Source organism: Drosophila miranda, chromosome 4 (genome assembly GCF_003369915.1).
Source record: "Drosophila miranda strain MSH22 chromosome 4, D.miranda_PacBio2.1, whole genome shotgun sequence".
Lineage (NCBI taxonomy): Eukaryota > Metazoa > Arthropoda > Insecta > Diptera > Drosophilidae > Drosophila > Drosophila miranda.
The window spans coordinates 13,961,442-13,984,192 of NC_046677.1; the positions used below are offsets into that span (position 1 = coordinate 13,961,442).

General features: G+C 44.3%; 4 protein-coding genes across 5 annotated transcripts in view; 3 read left to right on the top strand and 1 right to left on the bottom strand.

Annotated features, from left to right (window-relative positions):
- LOC108163743 (angiotensin-converting enzyme) overlaps positions 1 to 21,561 on the bottom strand; it is a 43,095-nt gene extending 21,534 nt beyond the window's left edge. The window contains exons 1-7 of the mRNA XM_017299210.2: positions 21,014 to 21,561; positions 20,415 to 20,936; positions 19,821 to 19,979; positions 19,521 to 19,761; positions 18,743 to 19,467; positions 18,577 to 18,680; positions 18,419 to 18,517 (exon numbers count right to left, since the gene is read on the bottom strand). Of these exons, the coding sequence (XP_017154699.1) occupies positions 18,419 to 18,517; positions 18,577 to 18,680; positions 18,743 to 19,467; positions 19,521 to 19,761; positions 19,821 to 19,979; positions 20,415 to 20,936; positions 21,014 to 21,256 (2,093 nt within the window). The 5' untranslated portion in view covers positions 21,257 to 21,561. The remainder of the gene's footprint in view (positions 1 to 18,418; positions 18,518 to 18,576; positions 18,681 to 18,742; positions 19,468 to 19,520; positions 19,762 to 19,820; positions 19,980 to 20,414; positions 20,937 to 21,013) is intronic.
- On the top strand, positions 485 to 2,878 carry LOC108163745 (chorion protein S38). The gene is made up of 2 exons (XM_017299213.2): positions 485 to 585; positions 1,556 to 2,878. The coding sequence occupies exons 1-2, from the start codon at positions 574 to 576 to the stop codon at positions 2,408 to 2,410; spliced, it is 867 nt and encodes a 288-aa protein (XP_017154702.1). The 5' UTR covers positions 485 to 573; the 3' UTR covers positions 2,411 to 2,878.
- LOC108163748 lies at positions 3,851 to 4,726 on the top strand. Its single transcript, XM_017299215.2, has 2 exons — positions 3,851 to 4,070; positions 4,126 to 4,726. The coding sequence occupies exons 1-2, from the start codon at positions 3,876 to 3,878 to the stop codon at positions 4,564 to 4,566; spliced, it is 636 nt and encodes a 211-aa protein (XP_017154704.1). The 5' UTR covers positions 3,851 to 3,875; the 3' UTR covers positions 4,567 to 4,726.
- Positions 12,689 to 15,565, top strand: LOC108163744 (MAGE-like protein 2). Of its 2 annotated transcripts, XM_017299212.2 has the most exons (4): positions 12,690 to 12,935; positions 13,223 to 13,699; positions 13,761 to 14,354; positions 14,453 to 15,564. In XM_017299212.2, exons 1-4 carry the CDS (start codon positions 12,924 to 12,926, stop codon positions 14,456 to 14,458), a joined length of 1,089 nt encoding a protein of 362 aa, XP_017154701.2. In that variant the 5' UTR covers positions 12,690 to 12,923; the 3' UTR covers positions 14,459 to 15,564. The 2 variants fall into 2 exon arrangements, with proteins under 2 accessions (XP_017154700.2, XP_017154701.2); XM_017299211.2 differs by having other exon boundaries at positions 12,689 to 12,935; positions 13,761 to 15,565.
- Positions 21,562 to 22,751: the final 1,190 nt, after the last annotated feature.

Here is a 22,751-nt window from a genome sequence, read left to right on the forward strand (position 1 = left end):
CTATTTACTATTAGTATAATAATATGTACAACAATTGGGCTGTTAATTTATAATTTACTTTAGTTATTTATCAACTTTTAGTGAAATATTTTAAGGTCGTTTCTTCAATTATTATCGACTTGTGGCCTAGGTACTCGCGCCCTAACAACTGCCAGTGGAAGAAGTCAGCTCGACTCTAGTACGCTCACACGGATTCTCACAGATACGCACTCACACAGGCGCATGGTCACACGAACGACACGTACAGTATACGTGAGAGGCACCCCCAGAAGAGCTTTTCGTGGAATCGTTTCCTTCGGGCCATGGCTCACACAGACGGAAAACGAGCGAATGAGAGAAAGGCAGAGAGCAAAGCAAAGGAGCTTTTGGTCGGGCTGCTGCGCAAACGCCTGCAAGACTCGATCTTGGCTCGCGGCGACTGCGCAGCCACCGCAGAAGACAGACCCGCAGTAGCATCGGCCATATAAAAGCTCGCGACGTCTGTGCGATATTATTCAGTCTACTGTTGCGGGTTGGTGGAGACATACGAGCCCCTCTTGATCCAAAGTTGTTTAGTGCAAAACCCAGTGCAAAATGAAATCCATGGTATGTTCGGTCCCAGCTATTGAGTGTTCTGTTCCAAAGTGTTTCCAAATTAAAACAAAAGCAACCGAAATCGCGCTTGGAGAACTCGATCTTGGTTAAAGTGGCTTTTAAATAACATTATTTACGGCATAGCCCAGTCCGTTCGGTGTGGTAATTCGAGTGCATTTGAAATAATTCAGACAAGTAAACTCGTTTGAGGTTAATTATTGAAACCGCTTCTTGAAAGGAGACAGGAGATAAAGCGAATGTCGATACTTTTAATAATTCTTTAAAATTAAAAAACAGTTGTTGGTCGAACACACATTTAATAGAATTATTGAAACTTACATTCAATTCATTGTCGTTAAGTGGTGTTAGATTGCAAACATTTTTTGTTAAATTGTAAAGTACATATTTCACGTATTGTAAGAATGCTAATATAAAAAAGTAAATTTTCCAACAAACATCATTGCTAAGTTCTACAAATATTTGTGAAATATTCAGGACCCAACAAGCAATTGATATTTTAAAACCAAACCAAACTGTTGGAAAAACCTTAAGCTTTAACACGCTCAAGGCTGTTCCCACCTGGAAGACCAACAACCTATACTTTAGCCATTCCCTTTGTAAATGCCTATTGCACTGACACGAATTGCGAATCTGATTATTTAGTCGCCACGCCAAGAGTATATCCAAATATTCCAATCACCCACAACATTGCTCCAATTTCGAGCCCCATTACGTATACGCCGCATTGCCAATATGTTTGGCCGCAAATTCACTTGCGCGCCTAACCTGGGGCACCATTGAACTTGGCTGGTTGCCCAGTAAGCTTTCCAGCCATTGCGTAACCGTCATATTCCAAATTATGGGCTGACAGGCGGAAGCGGGTGCAGTCGCTGTTTGCATAACCAAACCCATTTGGCCAGCCCGATTGCGGTCAACGCGTTTGACTTTAATTTATTTGTTCGCTTTCCTTTGTCCATTGCAGCTCATTTTCGGCCTTGTGGCCATGTGCGTGCTGGTGGCCAGCGCCAGCGAGGAGGCGCCCAAGAAGGCCGCCGAACCCGCCGAGCCGGCAGAGAAGAAGCAGGAGAAGCGGGGCATTGGCCACGGCCTGGGCTACGGCTACGGACCCTCGGCGGGCGGTGCCGTTCTTGGATCGGGTATTGGTATCGGAGGCGGACCCATCGGCCAAGCTGTCGCTGAGTTGCCCACCCAGGTGCACACCAACACTGTGATCAGGACCGTGCAGGTTCCTTACCAGGTGGAGCGTCACGTGCCCTATCCCGTGGAGAAGACCGTCACCTATCCTGTCAAGGTTCCCGTGCCTCAGCCCTACCCAGTCGAGAGGATCGTCCATGTGCCAGTGAAGGAGATCGTCAAAGTGCCAGTCGAGGTGCCCCAACCCTACCCAGTGGAGAAGGTCGTCAGGGTTCCTGTCAAGATCGCCGTCGATCGTCCTTACACCGTCCACGTTGACAAGCCCTACCCCGTTCCTGTCGAGAAGCCCGTGCCCTACACCGTCGAGAAGCGCGTCATCCATAAGGTCCCAGTCCATGTGGACCGACCAGTGCCCTACAAGGTGGCCGTCCCAGTGCCAGTCCATGTTGAGAGCCATGTGAAGCCCGCCGTTGCCGTCACCCACACCGTCGCCGCTGCCGCTCCAGCCTACATTAGCCACGGCTATTCCGGCTATTCCGGCTACTCCGGCCACGGAATCTCTGGCCACGGAATCTCCGGCCACGGAATCTCTGGTCACGGCATCGCCTCGTACGGCGTGTCCGGACACGGAATCTCCTCCTACGGCGCCTCCGGCCACGGCGGCTACCTCCACAAAAAGTAGATCCAATTGCAACACTTACGAGGGCCACTGGAGAATCGAAGTCGGGTAAAGGCGAGCGCATCAGCAAGTCGACATTATCAAAATGAAAAATAGGCCAACAACCTGGACCCTGCCACCCAATCTGCCACCCTCTCCCCCGCCAAGCAACCCTCAACGTACGACTTAAAATTTAGTTTTAGTTTGTGATAACAGCCGAAATTCTTGGAGGATCTGGGCCAGGGGAAGAGCTTTGACAGGCGCCGTCGATGGGTTAATCCAACCTAGAAAGCTTGCCCCGCCCATCCGGGTCGCTCTGCCAATGCCTGTCTCCTCGCCTTCCCCTCCATGTGTACAGTTCTTTTGTAGACAGAGACGGAAAATCAAACAGCAGACGAGTTGCTCCTTCGACTTTTACATGAAAATTTCCTTTCTATGAAATGTTTGTACATATTTAAATAATGTAAATAAAAAGAAAATTTGAAAAAATAACATAACCAGAATTAATTGGTGCCAAAAATGTAAGAATATTGTTGTACTGATCTGTTGCGTTTTTCTCTTTAATTAAAATTACCGATTTCAATTGTACTAGGTTTTCCGTTATCATGGGAGCAATATAAAAACTCATTGAAAAAACCAAAGATTTCTATTGTAACTGAAGACTTTATTTTCAATAGTAGGAGTAATATGTACGTAAATCTGTGATAGGGTGCTGACCTCAGCGGTTTCGCTGTGAATAGTGCGATGTATGTATGATGAATAGTCCACATCCACAACAGCAATGGGAATGAGAGTGGATATGGACAGAAAATAAACGGATTTCCAGGGACTATGTAGAGACGAAAAGATTAACACCCTGAACACCCTAGTGGGTAGAGCAAACACAATTTTATATAAACATGTCGGGCTCCCAGCGGAATTCCGATCTGTTTCGGTTGCGACACGCAAAACTGCGGATTACTCTGAGTAATAATGATAATAATAACTGCTCTCTCAGCATTGCAAAACAATCCCCCTTTGGCTATGTTACTTGTTCCTGCTCTGATTATTAACTTTGAACTAGCACTGTTCCGCGCTCTCGCTCTCCTAAACGAAAGCTCTCCGACGATATCATATCCATTTTTAAAGCTCGGTATGCTTTATAAGCACAAGCTTTAAGCATAGCATAGCCAAGAGCTCAGCTTTATACAGTGGAAACCTAGTATCTAAGCTTTACCTTAAATCACTATAAAAAAGTTGAAGCCCTAAGCTAGGCAACATCTCTCGACTTACATCAAGAAAGCTCGGCTTAAGCTGCTGCTTTTCAAAACACATGCGATAAATGGAAAGCATATTGGAATGATGGCTACTGTGTGCCCCAGAGGGAAAAAGTATAATTTACAGAAGCTTTCTTATCGGAACTCGCAAGTAGAATAAGAATTAGATTCCGTTGAATTTTTTTTTAGTTGAATTTTAATTTCTTTGCCGTGCGGACTACTAATACAGCATAATGCCAAAGTTTCTGTTCATATTTTTCCTAAGCATTTTGGCATACAAGCTGATAAGGGCCCATCGAGATCCGAATTTGTGCAGTCAGCCCGTTGAAATTAGCTATACCGAAGAGGAATTTACCCCATTGAATGAATATGGACCATTCGCGGACTACTTCAAGAAACTGAAGATCAATGGGAGTCCAAAAAAAGTGGTAATGTTGTGGCATTCAAAGCGCATTGACGGTTTTAATTCAGAAATATTCTCAGACCAAAAAAAAGACGGAAATGCAAGAAATTTGCTGTCCTGGATACATAATGTCCCCCGACGGCAATGGAGACTGTAAACCCCTGCTGCAAACCAAAACCGCAAGTGCACTCACAACAACCTCGACTGAGGACACTCATGAAACTGAGACTTCGACGGACTCCACTTCTTGGAGCACCTGGGACGACTCCACTTCCTCGAGCACCTGGGACGACTCCTCAACGGAGTTGCTTACAACTACGGCGAAACTCCTTACAACCACTACGGAAAAACCAGCTGAATTCGAATTTCCTGAACATGCTGAATATGTTTTTTGTTCCATTTTCATCATTGTGCTAGTTCTATGCCTCGTTTCCTACAAGCGGAAGCAAAGGAAGTACCCAGTGCAACAGGAAAATCATCACGTGAAATTCGATGCCGAAGCGCACAGATCTCTTATATAGTCTGCCCTTTACCTATACTTACACATACTTATATAGACTTATACATATGTATATATGTATGTATAGAATAACCAGGAATTTTTATTATAAACCCGAAAGGGAGAAAGAGAATCAAATGTGCAAACGAAATTAAAATATGAACTCGAATTACTCATTCAAATACTATGTATACATTTATTTATACACATGTATGTACTCTTATCAGAAATAATTCAGCTCAAGTCCCATCAGCTTATTTCACAATTGTGAAGTTCGCTCATGAATGGTTGCATACAGCATGCTCTCAGAGGATTGATAAAGCAGAGGCAGTGGGTTGTGTCAACCTCGTTCAAATTTCGATTGCAGAAACGATTATTACAAAATGATAGTTTTTTAATTGTGTAGATTATGATGTTCCGCTTGTTTTAAATACAGATAAAAATCTCTCTATAGAAAGAACTCTATACAAATGAAAAGCGAAAAACTAAGTCAAGTAACTTTCGTGAATCCAATTCACTCCTTACCCGATTTTAATAAATTTCCACGCTTAACCGCTTAACAAAAAACAAATGAAGAACTAGTCGAAAAACTCGCAAAATTTTCCCCTTATCTCGATATGCATCTCAATATTTATAAAACTTTCCCCATATTCGATTTGGCGATTCGATCCTCGAAACAAATAGAGCTCACACACACTAGTGCTTATATGAATTTAATAGCTTCACTTAAATATCGCCCAATAAAAGAGTTCGTGCAGCGAAAACCCTGTTCGTGATACATTCATTATATCCGTGATTCAATCCGAACATTTGCATGAAGCAAACCGCCAAAAGTACGCGTTTCCGACCCCAGTACTTATGTACATATTCTATGTCATCCAAAAATTGTATGAATGTTGTATGAACCAAAACCGAAGATTCATAAGGAATGCATATACATACATATACCAGTAGAATGCAGAAACACGTTTCGATCGGGTCTATATTATAGCCAGAATGAACACAACAACTTCCCGCAGCGGAATCCCCTGCCTCGCTCCCATTCCCCTCCTTGTTCCTATCGTAGAAAGGGAGATATAACTCTCGCATGGCTTGTGGGAAGAGACGGAAAAAAGATGTAACGGACGGCACGGTATAGGAGCAGCTAGCATATTGGTCAATACGTGGAAAGAGTATAGATAGAGTATGGGAATAATTTACATAAATCATTCGATTTATGATCCAAACTCTTATGGATCTAATTTTAAACCGTTTTCTAATCTAGTCCCAATGTTGCTGAGAGCATAGTCTCAGGGCGCGCAGGTGAGCATGGGGCAAGTGTTGTTGATGTGGAAAGAAGAAAAAAGAGGATTAGGAAGGAAAGAGGAGTTAGAAAGAGAAAATCACATGAGTACAGAAGAATTCAGTTTAAATTTGGATGCAGAAAGAGAGACAACGAAACGCTTGCGACTTGCTGTGCTTCATCGGAATTTAAAAGCTGTTAAGACTGAAAAGCACAATTCACAATGAAAAAAATGCAGAGCTATTTGACTGAAACAACGACTGCCTCACAACCAGCAAGGAATAGCTAGATCTACTTCCGACATACTGCTCTTACTCAATAACATCATCTTGAGGAACTCAACGAACTTCTAAAAAGATTTAGAATAAAAACTTAGCAAAATAAATACAAAAATATTCGTGGATAACTTCATGTTGCCATTCCATTTAAAAAAAAGGTAAATTCAGAAAAGCAAACGAAATGTATGTACATTTAAAACATTTACTTAAATCAAATAGGACACAGACCAGTAAGCCTTTAACAGTTAGGAGCGCTAAGCTATATAAACAGCTAAAACGTATTGCACGAGTGAACTGGACCTGCCTCAAGCCCCAATCGGTTCACTTCACTTCACTCTCCACTCTCTTCTCTGCAATTTCTCACATAATTTTTCAACCACTTAAGACCAGAAAAAATCAGGCAATTTGCTAAAAATTAAATGGAAAACAAGTCAGTGAAAATGATGCAACAGTTACCTTATAAAAGGGGGAGTGCTATCTCTGGTTGCCAGCATCGTTTATCGGTTCAATCAATTTCAATGACAAACAGTCCAGAAGGAGCGGGCACGCATTTCAAGTTCGTTGCCTGAGTCTTTAGCTTCGGGAGAACCTGCTTGCACGAATTGACCAACATCAGCAACATTGATCTTGTCCTAACCCGCGAAACTACGCAAGTGCTCTCCGTCGAGTATCTGAGCGTGCGGCATGTGGCAATGGAGAATGGCGCGACCCAAAAACCAGCAAAGTGAATGCAACAACAGCAACAAGAAACAACAGGCACAACAGCCGCAGCAGACGCAATCAATTAGCGATATGGTGATGACGTCGGCTTTGCTATCTGTTATTGTATTTGTTGCCACGTTTCTTTGCTGCGATGCCACCGCTGCCATGCCACCGCTGCCACATGTGGCGATTGCGTCATGGCGCCATGCAAACCGTCTAATGGTAATTGACTTGCAATTTCTTTCGCCGCAACATTTCGGCTGCAAAGAAATTTTCCAAACTCAAATATGTAAGTTGCAACATTTCGACAATCCAAAAAAGCGAAATAAGCAACCAGCAGTGCGATAGCGACTGGCAGATAAATAGAAACATGTCTGGATAATTTTTTAACATTTATCATAGAGAATACTCGTACGAATACGAGTATTTATAAACTATGCCAAATATGGGAGGACAGCTGAAACTTGCAACAATTGCAGTTGGAAAAGTCGGAGACGGGGAAGCGTTGCAAGTAAGCAACTCTTGTGTTTGGGATGGGGATGTACTTGGATAATGCTTTATACCGAAACGAAAATCTTATGTAACAAGGTACAAAGTTTATACTTTGATCTTTATTAATCATATGAATTGCTGCGAAAAGATTCATTTTCAGATTTGTTAATTGCTCGGTAATCCGACGTACAAGAAATTCATATTCTAAAACATACATTTTTATATTACAAGCCCCATTTATATTTGCTCTGGAGTAGATTTGATTAATTTGATAAATATTAAAACAACCAAATACGTTATATTGTCTACATTATTAAAAAATATCCTCCTTGGAAAATATTAAATACTTATTTATTTCAATAGTTTTAAATGTATATTGGGTTAGTGGCTTCCGTTGCATTAACCACTCCCCAACAACCTACTCCATTCAATTTAATTAGGCTCGAACGGCAGCATTGAACTCTCAGCTTTCATTGAATTTAGTATTAAATTAAATGTTAATGCAAACGGGCTTTTATTGTCCTTTCTCTCTAATTTCTTTTCTTTGAAATATTATTTCGAAGGCAAGATATACAGAGTTGGAAATTATTATTTGGTTTGTCAGCTTTCGGAAAATCAAAATTGAATTTTGTAATTTACTTGGTATGTATTTTCGTTCGCTTCTGCCGTTACGTCTTGGAAATTAATAAATTTCGAATTTTTCCTTAATTGTGGTTTTTTTTTTTGGTTAGTTTGTAGACATTTGCTGCTGCCTAATTGCGCTACGCTCTATATTGTATTTATTGACTTAGCGAGGGTCTCGAGTGGAGTTTTTAAAGAATAAGTGTTTACTAAAATTATACATACATTTATCTATTAATAATTTGATAATTGTATTTTATATAATTTTTTGATAATATTGGATACTCTCTTTTAGTGGACCTATGCACATGGCACCTAGTGAAACGAAATACAGAATTTGGCTTTTTTCGAAAGATATCAGCTATTCTGCTGCTACTTCTGCAACACCTCTCGCTTGGCCATACATTTCATACACAACTTGAGCTCAGTGCGACTCAGAAGACAGCAAAGCCAAGAGCTTTGTTAAGTAGACTTTACGAATGTAAAGCGAACACGCCAACAATTTATAAATTACTTGGACGAGGACGAGTGTCTGCCCACTATATTCATACTCGCAGTACCATAGGCCACGAGCCATAGAGCATAATTTGTACAGAATTTACGCAATTTACACCAACATTAACTAGGGGCTGGCATTTGATTGCCAACTTTGTTTTGGCTTTGGGTGTTGTTGTAATTATGAACAGAAAAACAAAGACGGATTGTAGTAGTCCAAAGCGAAACCGAAAGTGAAGTCTATATTTAAAATAATTTCCGTTGCAAAAATGACGACAGCCAGCGGATTTTCCTCATAATATTTCATAAACACTTTTGCGGCCTGTGCAATATTTTGGACTAAGTCAATGGGTCAACTAAGTCTTTCGGTGGAGAAAACCTGATCACGCCCCTCGCAGCTGTGCACAGCTCGAAACTGGCCAAAGGCGGAATTATTACGCTAATAAATAGTTTTCCTTTGACTGGTTTTTCTGGCTCTCTGGCAAAAATCTGCATAAGCTCGCAGGTGGGTCGCAGTCGAAGTCGAAGGCTCAACTTAGCTTCGACTTCCTTATTCATCGGTTTAGCTTGATCCCCGTCCGCGAAAAAGAGACTTGAAGCCGCAAACCTGATTAATTGCATCTCATGGGTAGCGGGTAGCTTTTCATAACCTACCCCGATACATAGACACATACCTATTGTAAATACTACATGTATATTTTATATACATATTTTTCTTTTTTTGCTTTGGCCTAATTGAGCGCAGCCGAAGCGTTCAACAGCGCGTGACAATGTGACCAAATCGCGACTTCATTTTTCGGATAATAAACACCTAAACAATTTCCACTCCAAAAAAGTGGCATAAACCAACCACACCACACTCAAGCACCAAGAGTTCAAATGCTTTTGGCATTGACCTCTTTTCCTTTCGTTTTCTGATTATTTCTTGTTTTGTTTTGTATTGCTTATCATCCGAGAGATGCGTAAAGATCAGATCGTAAGCTCGGATCGGGCTCTAATTGCTGCGTTCAACGTGGAGAGGAGAGCTGAAAGGTAGAGCTGATCGCACTTCCCCCACTGTGGGGCACTTTTATTGCATTGCATTTTACATGTCTGCAAGTTCATTGGAAGGGTCTTTTCAGGCTGCCGGGAGATCATGTGGATAGTTAAGAGTTCCGACAGTGAGTTGGGTTTGTTTTCCTAATGAACATATCGGGTGGTCAGCCGAGACTTGGCCTTGCCTTGGGGGTTTCCCTTTCAATAGCATGCAACACTAGTGTCAAGGAGATTCACTTTCTGTTTTGATTCATCTATTGATTATTCTGCAGACATATGTACATACACCACGGAATATTTGTAAGTCGTAAATATTTGCTCATTTTTGAAATGTATCCTTCCCCCTTTCCTCTGCCATCGTACCCTTTATTTGCACCTTGACTCCACGGAAAACTTTCAACCGACTTGTAGGGTTTTTTCCCACCATATACATAGCCTTTTCCATTGCCAACTTTTGCTATGCTGGGCCACTTTTCAGACCCAGGCGGCAGCGACCTTGACCAGTAATGCAATGAACCCTGTAGTGCCCCCGTCTAAATGGTGAACAAAATGTGAAACGGTGAAACCACCGAGACCCGAGACCCGAAAACAGTTATACAGCACGGCAAGCAACAGCAACAACCTTCCAGCGGTGTAAAGTCGGCAACAAACTTGAAGATACTTTTGTAAAGGGCACATAAAATGTCATAACTGTCAGTTTTGCCCACATGGGTAACAGCTCTATATATTGTTGGAAGGCGTCCAAGATTTGAGACATCAACATCAAATGCTGTGCGACGCAAAATGGGAACGGAATGGAATGGAATGCTCGGGAGACAGCGGAGCGGACAATAAATTGTTACCCAAATCAGGCAGCGAGCTGCAAAGAAAAAATGCAAATCGTAATCATCCGCCACAATGCTGATGATCAATCGACAGCTGGTTAAACTTTGACACTTTTGTTGACGCATAAAGCGGCCCCGCACCAATTGTCTTCCACACAAGAAGTATATTTGTGTATTTATGTAAAGCTTGGTTTATCGCCGAATACGGCAAGGTCAGGCCGCAGACAATGTACCAAATGAGCTGCAGCCTGATTATCGCCATAGAAGAAGACAGGCCTCAGTCAAGAGATAATTTTTAAATGTACAGCACAAAGAAGGGGGCCAAGAGGGGTGTACTGGTGTTATCTTGTCATTTGTGGTAATTAATACAAGGAAGTAATTGCACTTCAACTGATTATGATGAGGCGAGACAATGAAGTCAAAATCATCTCCCAGGCAGTAGTCGCCCCACGAACAAGCCATCCCGACAAACATATGACATAATCATCAATAGCTGGAGCATCTAACGGCAGCTTCCAACACTCTCTGCTCGCTCTCTTTCCTTCTCTGTCTCTCTTTCGCCAAACTCTTTCTGGCTGGACTGGCTGGGGAAATGTGAATCGAACAATGTGGTCAAGACATGCAACAAACGCGAATCGAAACGAAACGAAATCGAAAGTTGCATGCATGCAACGAAAGCGAGAAAATATTCGCCGCCGTAACAAGTCTTGGATTGTACTCGTACTAACAAATATACTAGTACATATCTACATCTACATATCTCTATACGGACTCCACATGTGTGCCAAGCCGCAGCTGACTGAAGACCCATTGACATAATAACGAGGAAGGCAATCGAAGTAAGACCAGACCGGACTGGGGAGACGACTGGACCGTGGTGGTGTCAATTGCTGAATGTGGAATGAAATGGAGACGTGGAATCGAGAAACAGACCCGCCCTGTCTTAGGTTATGGTTGACGACCGTCTGCGCCCCCACTCTCAAGTGGAGCAATGACACAACCAAATGACCGACTGACACACTCCCCTCGCGACTAGCTTCCCTCCCTTACCTTCACCTGCGGAAACTGGCCCGGGAATATCGGGCCGGGCTCGTGCCAGTCCTGGTCAAGTGAGCGGGGGTAGGCACTGGGCGGGACCAAAAAAGTAAAAGGACGCAAAGAGGCAGTCAGAGGCTTGTCAGTGGATATTCGAGGAAGGGGAAAGTCTGCCTCCACTACCAGAAAGAAAGGGGCAACAAAAGAGAAGGAAGCGGAATAAAAGAGCTTAAAGACTCACAAGGATTAGTGAAGCATTCAATTTGGAAAAATATTTAACAGAATGGTTAAGGGAAAGGAAACAATTCGAATTGGAATACGAGTATCAATTGTAATAATATATTTTTGTATTCCATTGATTATTGAATTAGAAATTCGTTTAATGTTGGTTTGTGTCCAGCTTCCTGATAAAAATAATTAAAGATATTAATATATTGGAAAAATAGATTCCACCATCGAATGCCAATCCCTTTGGACAATTTGACAAATCCAATGGATATAAAAAATTTACAAAATTGATAATGAAAATGAGTACTGCTTTTTAAAAGGAAGTACAATTAGTGAATCATGCCACACGCTGATCGAGGCATTGCAAACACTTTTCGTCGGATAGTCAAAGAACCATCTCCAGTCAGTGAAAAGCCGTATAAGACCATCAGTAACAAGCACATAATCATCTCCGATTAACATAAAAACAACATTGAAACAAAGCCTCATCACCCAAAGGCGACTTGAATGTGGCTCGACGACGGCAGATCCACTTGGGTATTATTCAATTACCAACAAGAAATTGAGGTGCCGGTTGCTGGTGCTTTGTGGTTTCTCAAGCTTTTTACGTGCATTGACTTCCAGCAACAACAGCAGCAGCACAACCACCGAGAAGAAACGGCTGCTGACGGTAGTCGAATTAAACAGCAAAATGGCACGCATCTATAGACCCTCGTCTACTCGTACCACTGCCTCATCAAAGACCCCTCTCCCCGATCCTCGGTCGCCACCTGATATTGCAATCTTATTTTTGATTTTCTTAAGCCGGAGCTGGCGCTGCATTTGCCGCTTGGCTGCGTCGACTTCGCGCCTCCAAGATCCAACGAGCCGAGCGGACCACCAAAAGCAGAGGAAGAGGCAGAGGCAGACAACCACACAGCCACAACTAACCACCATTCACCATTCGCCGCACCGCATGTGTTTTGGGCTATTGCGATTATTATTACTGCTGCTCGCAGCGGCTGATGTGTTTGTTGTACCTGTCGCTGTGGCTGTGGCTGTGGTTGTTGTCTGCCGTTGTCTACTCTTCGGCTTGGTAGTCGCGCATTCGCTTCGTGCATTCATTCACTCGCTGGCTCCGGATTCAACTATAAAAGTGAGCGCAGGCGCTGCAGTTGGCATCATTAAACCGTTAACCGTTCAACAGTTCAAAGTGGTTCGGAGCGTGTAGAGTCGAAACCAATATAAGATAGATCCTCCTCGATACTGTTCCAAATTGATCGTGCGACTGACGGGATCAGTTCTCGCCTTCTAAATCGCCCCCTACGACGTTCGTGGCAAGTCGCGTGCCACCCAATCAGGGAATACGGATTTCCATTCCCACCATCGAAGGATAAACCTTGGCAACATGAAGTTAATGGTATGTATTCGATACGAGGATCAAAGTGTACTGTGAAAAAGTGCTAGAAAGGACTCAAAATAGAGAAAAAACCAACAAAATGGATCAGTGACAAAGAACAAACAATGACAAGACTGTTTTCGTACAACTAAATCAGTGAACAACTAAGGAAGTGATTCAAGCCAATCTATGATCGAAGATCACTCCTTGATCGAACTTTTCCATACGCATTAACGATCAGTGCTATTTTCAAAAAAAAAGCAACCTAGTTGAGGCTTATTCTTTAATGGTACTCCTTAATCCTACAGTGCACAGCGACAACGCTGGCTTTGGTCCTTCTATTGGCCACCTGCTACGCCAACGCTGAGGGCGAGAAGAGCTCCGCTGCCGACGAGAAGAAGGCTGAGCCCGAGGCCAAGCCGGCCGAGGCTGCTGCCAGCGAAGACACTACAAAGTCCAAGCGCGGCCTGCATCACTACGAGGATTACCATCACCATCACCATCATGTGCCACACTTTCCCATCCACGAGGAGAAGACACTGACGGTGATCAAGAAGGTGCCGGTGCCCGTGCCCATTGAGAAGATCGTGCATGTCCCCGTGGAGAAGCACATCCACGTGCCCGTTAAGGTCAAGGTTCCAAAGCCCTATCCAGTGATCAAGCACATCCCCTACGAAGTCAAGGAGATCGTGAAGGTACCTTATGAAGTTGCAGCGCCATATCCAGTTGAGAAAAAGGTTCCTTACGCCGTCCATGTGCCGTACGATCGCCCAGTCCCAGTAAAGGTAAACTAAACTGATAATCCACCCATCAAGCGATGCCCCTAAGCGAACGATATCCTTGTAGGTTCACGTGCCAGCCCCTTACCCAGTCGAGAAGAAGGTTCACGTGCCGGTTAAGGTCCATGTCCCAGCACCGTATCCTGTTGAGAAGATTGTGCACTACAATGTGGAGAAGCACGTGCACGTCGACAAACCCTATCCTGTCGAGAAGGTTGTCCACTACCCCGTGAAGGTCCCAGTTGACAAGCCCGTGCCCCACTATATTGACAAGCCAGTCCCCCACTACGTGGACAAGCCAGTGGCCGTGCCAGTTATCAAGAAGGTGCCAGTTCCTGTCCATGTCCCCTATGATCGTCCGGTGCCAGTGCATGTCGAGAAGCCTGTGCCCTATGAGGTCAAGGTTCATGTCCCCGCCCCCTACCCAGTGATCAAGGAGGTGCCAGTCAAGCACGAGAAACAGGTTCCGTACCCGGTGAAAATTCCCGTGGAGAAGCCCGTCCATGTCCATATCGAGAAGCACGTGCCCGAGTACCATGAGAAGCACATCAGCTACAAGGAGCCCGAGTTCATCCACAAGCACATCGAGGAGGACCACCACCACGCCCCCATCTATCACCATTCATCGCACTCACATCCCATCGAGGAACATGAGCCCGAGGTGGAGCATGATTTTTCTTATCATGACTATCATTCATATCACGGTTACTAAATTGGTGAAATGAACTCTTTCTTTCTATCTCTATCTCTCTTTTGCAGCATTGAAAAGCGCAAGCGCACCGGTAATGAATGGAATAGCAGTCGTAATTATCCAAACTTCCGAACTTCGAACCGACATTCCAAGTCCCTTTCCAAAAGATACGAAACACTACCCTACCATCCACTCCATTCCATATCATTCCCGTTCCACTCCATTCCCCTGATCAACTGATTAATACTTGCTATGCAGAACGTGATAAACGATGATTGAGATTCAGAGAAAATTAGACGAGAAACAGACGAACTTAGTTTTACAGACCGAACTCTCTTCTAGCTCTAAGCCATAAACTTAAACATAAACATACAACATACCACACAGAAACCAACAAAGCAAACCATAAAACGTTGACGAAAATACCCGTGAGAAATGTACGAGAGAATTGTTAAATGAACTTTAGTTATAGACTTCTAAGCGACACATTTGGGCCGCACAACCCACACAACGAGAACGAAATCGAAATCGAAATCGAAACCAAGAACAACTAGAACCCCTTTCCCTCCCAAGACACGGTCAGACAGACACAGACACTTGGATCTCGTTGGGAGATCTCTCTCTAGGATCCAATGGATGTTGTACTGGTGCTGTGGATTCTTGGATCGGACTGTCCACCTGGGTGCATCTTGATGTGGTTGCTGCTGCTGTTTTGTCCTCCAGCCGCGGCTCCTCCTTCTTCTGCTCTGCTCTGGTCCCACGACTCGTGCACCCGGTTCCCAGCGATCATCAGCGATCATTCAGTTGTGTGCAGCGTCCCAGCGTTGTAAGCGTGTGATAAGACTTCTGCTAGCGTTAAGTTTGTAGTTCGATAAGGAGACGTCGAGGGGAGCGCAGTCGCCTGCGTCCAGCAAGCGCCTATTTAAGTCAGTTTTTAACGAACGTATTGTATTAGTGTTTTAATATTTTCGCTCCCTAGTTTGTAATACTTCTACATCTATACACACATACATATATGTAATTTTGCTTGTAGTGAAAAGCAGACGAAACGGATTTATAAAAAGTACTTAATTTACCAAATATTTTTGTCTCTGTAAAAACAAAAAATTCTCATACTAAATGAAGCTGATGAACATTACACAATAAAACGACAAAACCAAGTGATCAAAACGAAAACATTCTTTTTTGTTTAATCAATCCTTTAGCAAACCAGCAAACTAACTCTTATCCCAGTGAAACCAAAAAATAATACAGGGCAGGTTCTACAATGAAGACTAGAGAGAAGAGTAAGCCTTCTTTTTAGAATTGTAATAAATTCGCAAAATTATATTACAGTTTTCAATCATTAATTGACATTCAATTTCAAAAGAAGTTTTTTTTTCTTTGTGATATGTGATATTCGGATTGATCAATTTATTTGGATACAAAAATTTGCAGGAAATTCGACAACAAAAGGCAAAGAAGGTTTCATTGAATGGTTTATTATACATTATTTATATATGTCGGGTTTTCAGTAGAATCTATTTCCATATCGAAACGTCAAACAGCAAATTCATCTACCTAAAAGTGGTGTGGCCCATCTCTCAAAAGCAACTGCACTCTCAGCATCGCAGAACCCTAGCTTCAAACAATCGACTTAAAATAACACACTGCGAGCAATATAGTGAATTTTTAAACAACAAATAGACCAAAATACACTCTAAATAAGATTAGGATCCGCGTAATATTTTAATTGCAGTGGATAAATCAAACTAAGTAAATTATTAAATTTTTCCCCTTGGGGCATGATTACTAGTAAAATTTAAGTGAAATATTTTCCACTGAGTTTCCAGACACTGTTCACCCACAGCCTGTTCATAAAAGTACAATGCATGGCTACATTCTCCAGTTGTTTGGGTAGGGAGAATGGATTCACTTTCTAACCCCACACACTCCCAGACAGTCTACTGCACTCCCCTCACAAGCAACCAAGCAACCAAGCATGGCAGACGAAGACCCAAAATCAAGTCGTTCACCCGTTCATTGCCCATAAATGTCTTATCTAATTTTCAAATGAGGTAAACATCGCCTTGCATCCATAATTGCATATTCAAAGTGTCTCGCCCACCGACAGACAGCCGGCCAGGAGGCAGGAGTAGTGAAGGAGGCAGCGGAGACAGTTCAACATGTTTATTACATTTTCCACACTATACTCGTTCGTATCATTTCGCTCTTCATGCCGCAACCGCAGCCCCTGCCACAGCCACAGCCAATGCCCAGAGTTAGCCGGCATTGGGTCCGACTACGTCTCCGGCTGCACTGGCGTCCACTTCCTAGCGTTTACTGTGCGGTGTGGGCATTACTTTTTATTAGCACCAGCAGTGCGCTGTTTTGCTTTTGCTCGGGCTTTTATGCACGATTACTCGTATATGTATATAGTATACAACGAGTATGTACGTATGCGCTTTTTAGTGCGGTTTCGCTGCCTGTGGCCGACCCGGGTTGTTGCATCGACCACAAAGATTGGGTTTCAATTTGCATTTTCGGCTTCATTGAAGCCGCTGCAATTTGCAGAGTGGGTTAAATAAAGTGGGACATGGATTTATCACGTTTTTCCTCAGTCGGTTTGTAGGACATGTGCTGCTAACCGATATTTGAGCATTAGAGCCGCGTCGACCAGCTGGAGACCAATGCAAAAGGAAAACAAAAACCATCGCGTCGAGAGCTGTGCCGCAGCTCCGTTTTATTACCATATTGAGGCGAGCTCTCTCGGCGGCCAGTTGTTTCTGGTAGCCTTTGTTTATGTAACTGTAGCGCTTGCAGTTTATTGATTATGCAATAAATAATCGCCAACACAGAGCCTGAACTGGTGCTGTAATCCTCCGTCCCAGCCTCCCCTATTCCACAGAAGCGTGCGGCTAATGCCAAAAGAATGGCTGCAATAAAAATCTGGCTAATGGCTCTGGAGGAGAATCGGACTCGCAGTTAATTAAACTTCACTTTCAATAGAGTACACATTTATCCCGTAGTTCTGAATGCCATGAGTTCTGCATGAGTTCTGAACCAAAGCCATGATAATATTTGGCCAATATCAGCGTCCTAACAAAACAGAAGCCTGTCAGGGTACTTGGAAAACTACGAAGCTATTATTTATTCAACCAAATGCTGAGCCTTATTAAAATGCCACTTTAATAATTCCTTAGATTAAACGACAAACTGTACTATGGGTATTTGTTAGTCGCCTTGAAAGAGGTGCCAAGCCGCAGAATTCAATTTAAATCAAATTGGAGTCCAGACTGAACTATTTTAAAACTATTTAGCATTACGAGAGACCAAGAGGCGGAATATTAATGGAATTGCATGCCACTAGTCTCAGCTGCATGTTTTTCTATCTAGCCTTCGGAGTAGTTTTTTCGGTATATTCAGTCCAAAATAAGCCAGCCATTGACATCGCAATGTGCAAATTGCATTGACGCGACAAAGGCAAATTCGAGACATTTATAATTGAATGGGTCAGCGGCTGGAGTTAGGCACCCGGCCTTCGGCACCAAAGCCTGCACAGTGGATGGACATATCGTGTGTTGTCTAGATTTTCGCAACAGTTTTCGTCTCGGCCTATTCAAATGACGGCCAGCCGAAACCCGGTTGAGTCCCGCTTGGGTCGGCGGCAGCAGCCAAGTGGAAAGTGAATGCGGGAAACATTGCAGACATGTGAGTTTTCAGCTTCAGCTTTAGTTTCAGTTTCAGTTTCATTTTAATTTCATTTTCCACCAAGCCACACACACGAGTTTTTTGTATGAGTATGTGCTGGTCATTATGTGATGTTAGTGGGCCAACTCCACGGCCAGTTCGCAGCGCGTAATCGCCGGCAATTTGACGGAAAATGTTTGAAATCGTGTGTGAATTGTAATCAGAAATAGCAAAATTAATAACATGCCATAGTCGGGCCTTAATTGCCTGGTTATGTGGCAAATAATTAACTTAGAGAAATGCTTGCCAATAATTATGCAATCCAAGGATTGGTTAAAGAAATCCTAAGAACTTTCAGCACTTACTTGATGTACGGAATATTTGCCGGTATATGGTACTTGGCACCCAAATCGAAGTCCTTCTCAGACCGCAGGACAGGCGGCTTGATACCAGAATACTTTTCCCTAAGGGTAGGGAAAATGCATATAAACGTGGGATACTTTCCAAACTGCTCCACACTCACCTCATATTCCAGTAATGGCAGTTCATCGTTCGCTTGTTCGCATTTCCGCTGAAGACGTCGTAGCGCCAGTTATCCAAAGACAAGGCAAAGGGCAGAAAGGCCACCTGGGAGATAGTTTCGTTATCATATTGGAGCTCAAAGAATCTGTCTTTCGAATCACTCGTACCTTGTCAATGGCCATAGTAAAGAGGTAGTTAATGTCATAGCTGGACTCATCCAATGATCGTTGAAGTAGGCCCAATGTCTGCAAATGCTTTGGAGTGGACACGGCCAGCCCGATGGCATCGCCCACAGCTTGATGGAAGGCCGGATTGGCACCATTCCGGAAGACCTTGGGCAGATGACGGTATTGAAGGAAGTACTGAATGTGAGCCATCTCGTGGTGCACGCTGATCAGACTCCGCTGATTGATGTCGGTGCAGATTTTGACACGAAAATCGTGACGATTGCAGAAGTCCCAAGCCGAGGGTTCGCAGAGCACCCTCCTGTCCAGGGGCTGCTCCAATACCGAGTTCCGATAGAACTCCGGTCCGACGGCAGACATGTTGATGGAGGTGAAGAACTCCTCGGCCAGCTGGAACATCAGCTGCGGAGTGTATCCCTGCTCAACCATGCGGGGTGTGACATCAATCAACTTGCGACCTGGATACGGAATGAGTATGTCGAGGACATTCGACCACGACTGGCCGAACATGTTGCCCAGAATGTGAGAAGGAATGGGGGCTATGCGGTTAATGCGGTCCGGTCCATAGTAATCCCTGAGCTTCCTTCGCACATAGGCGTGCAGAGCCTCATACAGCGGACGGATTTGCTCCCACACAATGTCCATATCCTGGCGAAAGTTGCCCGACTCGTAAGCCAGGTACCAGTACTCGCCGCCATTGGTCACATCTACAAGAGCAGAGCTGTGAGACCGACTAGGAAGGTGTGCATTTCGAACTCACTGTTCACATAGGCCACCTCCTGCATTACGTCAATGAGTTGCTCGTAGCTGTCGCGCATTCCACGTCCGGCTTTTCGGTGATACTCCACCCACGTGTGCTGTAGCTCATCCCAATCCCTACTCTTGGCCATGATGTCCTTGAGGTGTGGTATGTAGTGCAGGTCGCACTGGAATGGCTGCTGGTAGGCGCAAACACTGGCGCTGTTGTACAGGAAAAGCATTTCATTCAACAGGCGATTGTACTATAGGAACAAGAGCTTTAAAAATATGGGATCATTGGCTAAATGCACGGAGCTCTCACCCTGTCTAGAACGTCCAAGGGCAGAGCGTTGGGCCCCACTTCAGACTGCAACATCAGTTGTCTGTAGAGGCGGCGATCAAAGATGAGGTCCTTGTTAATGCGCTTCGACTGTTCCGCCGTGATTCGCTGGAACTCCACATAGCGTTGTTGAGCATTAAGCTGGGGGGTGAGAATGAGAAGAGGTTACATTTTAGTTGAAGGACTTTCGTAACTTGGTCTTCACTCAAGTAAAACATTAGGGCCGCTCATATGTCTACCTCCAGCACCGATTAGTACATACTCGTACAACTTTTCACGATTGCAAAAACTCTCATACTGTAGTATGAGAACTCTTTGACATTGGCATGTCTGCCTGGGAATCTGACAAGGCAACTCGACCTTCAGAACGCGACTTTTTTTACTTTTCTGTGTGTGTCTGTGGTATGTACGAAAACTGCGAACACAAGCTAGCCAGCCTTAGGCACATGGGAAAAAGGTGCACCACCACCACGAAGATCGCGTGCCGTTCAACCACAATTACGAGTACGAGTAAGAGTACGAGTAAGAGTTAGAGTACGAGCTGTACTTGTTCGAGGTTTACCCGAGACTACTCACCGCTTCCGTCTGTGTAAAATCGTTTACGTTTGTCTCGAAATTCCACTGGGCCGCCACGTTGGCCGTGCACTCCAGGGAGCCCTTCTGATCGGATTCCACCAACAGAGTGCGCAGCTTCTCCAGCTCCTGCTGGTAGCGACGGTCCTGTTGGTAGCGCTGCCGCTCCAGGTACCCCTGATTGAGGTTGAAGCGGTCCTGGTTGGACAGGAAGGGGTTCTCGAAGCGATTCCGGTTGTTCACCCCCACAAAATCCACATTGGGATTGTTATTATAGTTGTACTGGTCGTTGGGGTTGTAGTTCCTGTTGTCTGGAGTGGAGTAGGGGACATCCGAGTATCGGCCGTTGGCGTTGGGATCAATTCCAGAGTTGCGATCGGTGGTGCTGGAGATCGGTCCGTAGTTGTGGTTGGCATACTGATTGGCATCCGCGCTGAAGGGTGACTCAGGGTGCTCGCTGAAGTTCACACGCGGCGAGGGATAGGCGTAGCCTAGCCTCATGCGTTCGTCATAGGTCTGGCCGTACTGCAAGCGAGAGATCACCGGGTTAATGGGCATACCAATGAGCCAAGGGAAAGCCTAGCCTGAAAGTAAAAACACACCCTAAAGTCATCGGATCCGTCATCCGCGGCTCCCCCGCCGACATCGTCCGCATAGGGCGGCCCGTAGCGTTGGTCGCGATTACGATCCGCCCTCAACTGGGCGGGCGTCGTAGCCACATTGGGGGTGTAGCCATTGTAGGAGATCTCCGGCTGTGGGGTCGGCAGATTAAGCTGTGGACTGGCCCAGGCTAGGCCAAGACAAAGGCAAAGCCAAAAAGAGCATGTGGGCAAAACACCGTGCATTATGCTTATCTTAAAATCTATATTTCACACTGCCAAGTTCGGGACTGACAGCTCACTTATTAAATCTTTCACAAGCAATTAAGTATTTTAATTGCAATCACAAGATTTTCTTAGACCATGCCTGTAAATGTCAAAGAACTTTACTGATCGAAAAAGTGATCTGTGAGACACAATAGCTTTCACTCTTTGAGACGCTTTTTTCTCTCCCTTTGACAGAGCACAATATCTCGTCCGATTTATCCGGGAATGTTTTTTCGTACCGCCCACGTAACGTCAGGGAACGATCGCGTCTAAAACTCTACTGACTAGACGGTAAGAATATTATTCGAAATTACTTTGTTACTTTTTTCCAACTCGAAAATGAATTCAAATTTGAGCGCAGTCCCAGCTGCAGCCAGCGTCGCTGCCGGCGCTGTCGTCAGATGTTTCTATATATTTTCGTGTGAGATAATCGCAATTAGCACTGGGACTCGGTCCCCGGCGATGTTGCTTCTGTCGCCGTCTCTCTGCTGCAGCAACAACTACTCGTACAATCAAATCATCCATAAGCTTGTGAACAACAATGATGCACCTGTATGCGTGTGTATCTGTGTTGTGCATGCATGTTGGCAATTATAAGGGAGGGTGAGGGCACTTATCAGTCGAAAAGCTTAACCGCATAATACTCGTACTGGTACTCGTACTTGTAGCCCCAAGCCAAGCCCCAGCGACTGTGAGAAAGTACATAACGATTGAGTGAGTTTCTGTTTTTGTTGCTGTTTCTGTTTCTGTTTCTGTCGGTGGGGACAACTAGAAGTCACTCAACGTGAGTCGCTGGTTATCTGTGCTAAGTAAGCTAACGATAGCTCAGACCCTCATTGAGCAACAGTCTCCGCCACCCCCATCCAATTTAACACTAATCTTCCCCCTATTTGCTGTGGCCGGCCTAAAGCACCTGAATGCAAATCAGTGACCCGTAGAGCGAGGCAAATTTGTTGCTGATCGGCTATTCGCCGCGGCTGGCGCTGCTGTTGCGCATGCGTTCCACAAGGCAGCGCCGCCACCCGCATTTGTGGAATTTCTTGATTGTCGCTCTTGACCCAGCGAAATGTGGAAAATGTTTGGGATGATGGCATCTGTTTAGCCTTCGATTAGCAACAGGGCGACACAAAATATCAATTAAACTCCAAATAAGACCCTACCCAAAACACAGGGTCTGAATCCTGAACGTATCATAGTTGCGTAATAAGGAAACATATTGTGTTGAAGAAGTTTAAGCTTCGGGCTTTCATTTCTAGTTTATTCATATAGTTTGCTTGTTAACAACTACCACCCTTGTTTTTGGAATGTGGAATATTTTCAGTCGGGCCTGACCCAGTGATCTAGTGATCAAAGTTCTGACTCACAGAAAACTTACAGATACATGAGTATGTACAAGGAGAGAGCAATCCGTAGAGGTGATAGCTGGTGCTTGGTGACTGGCCACCCGAGTACAGTGAATGAGTTGGCATGCTGA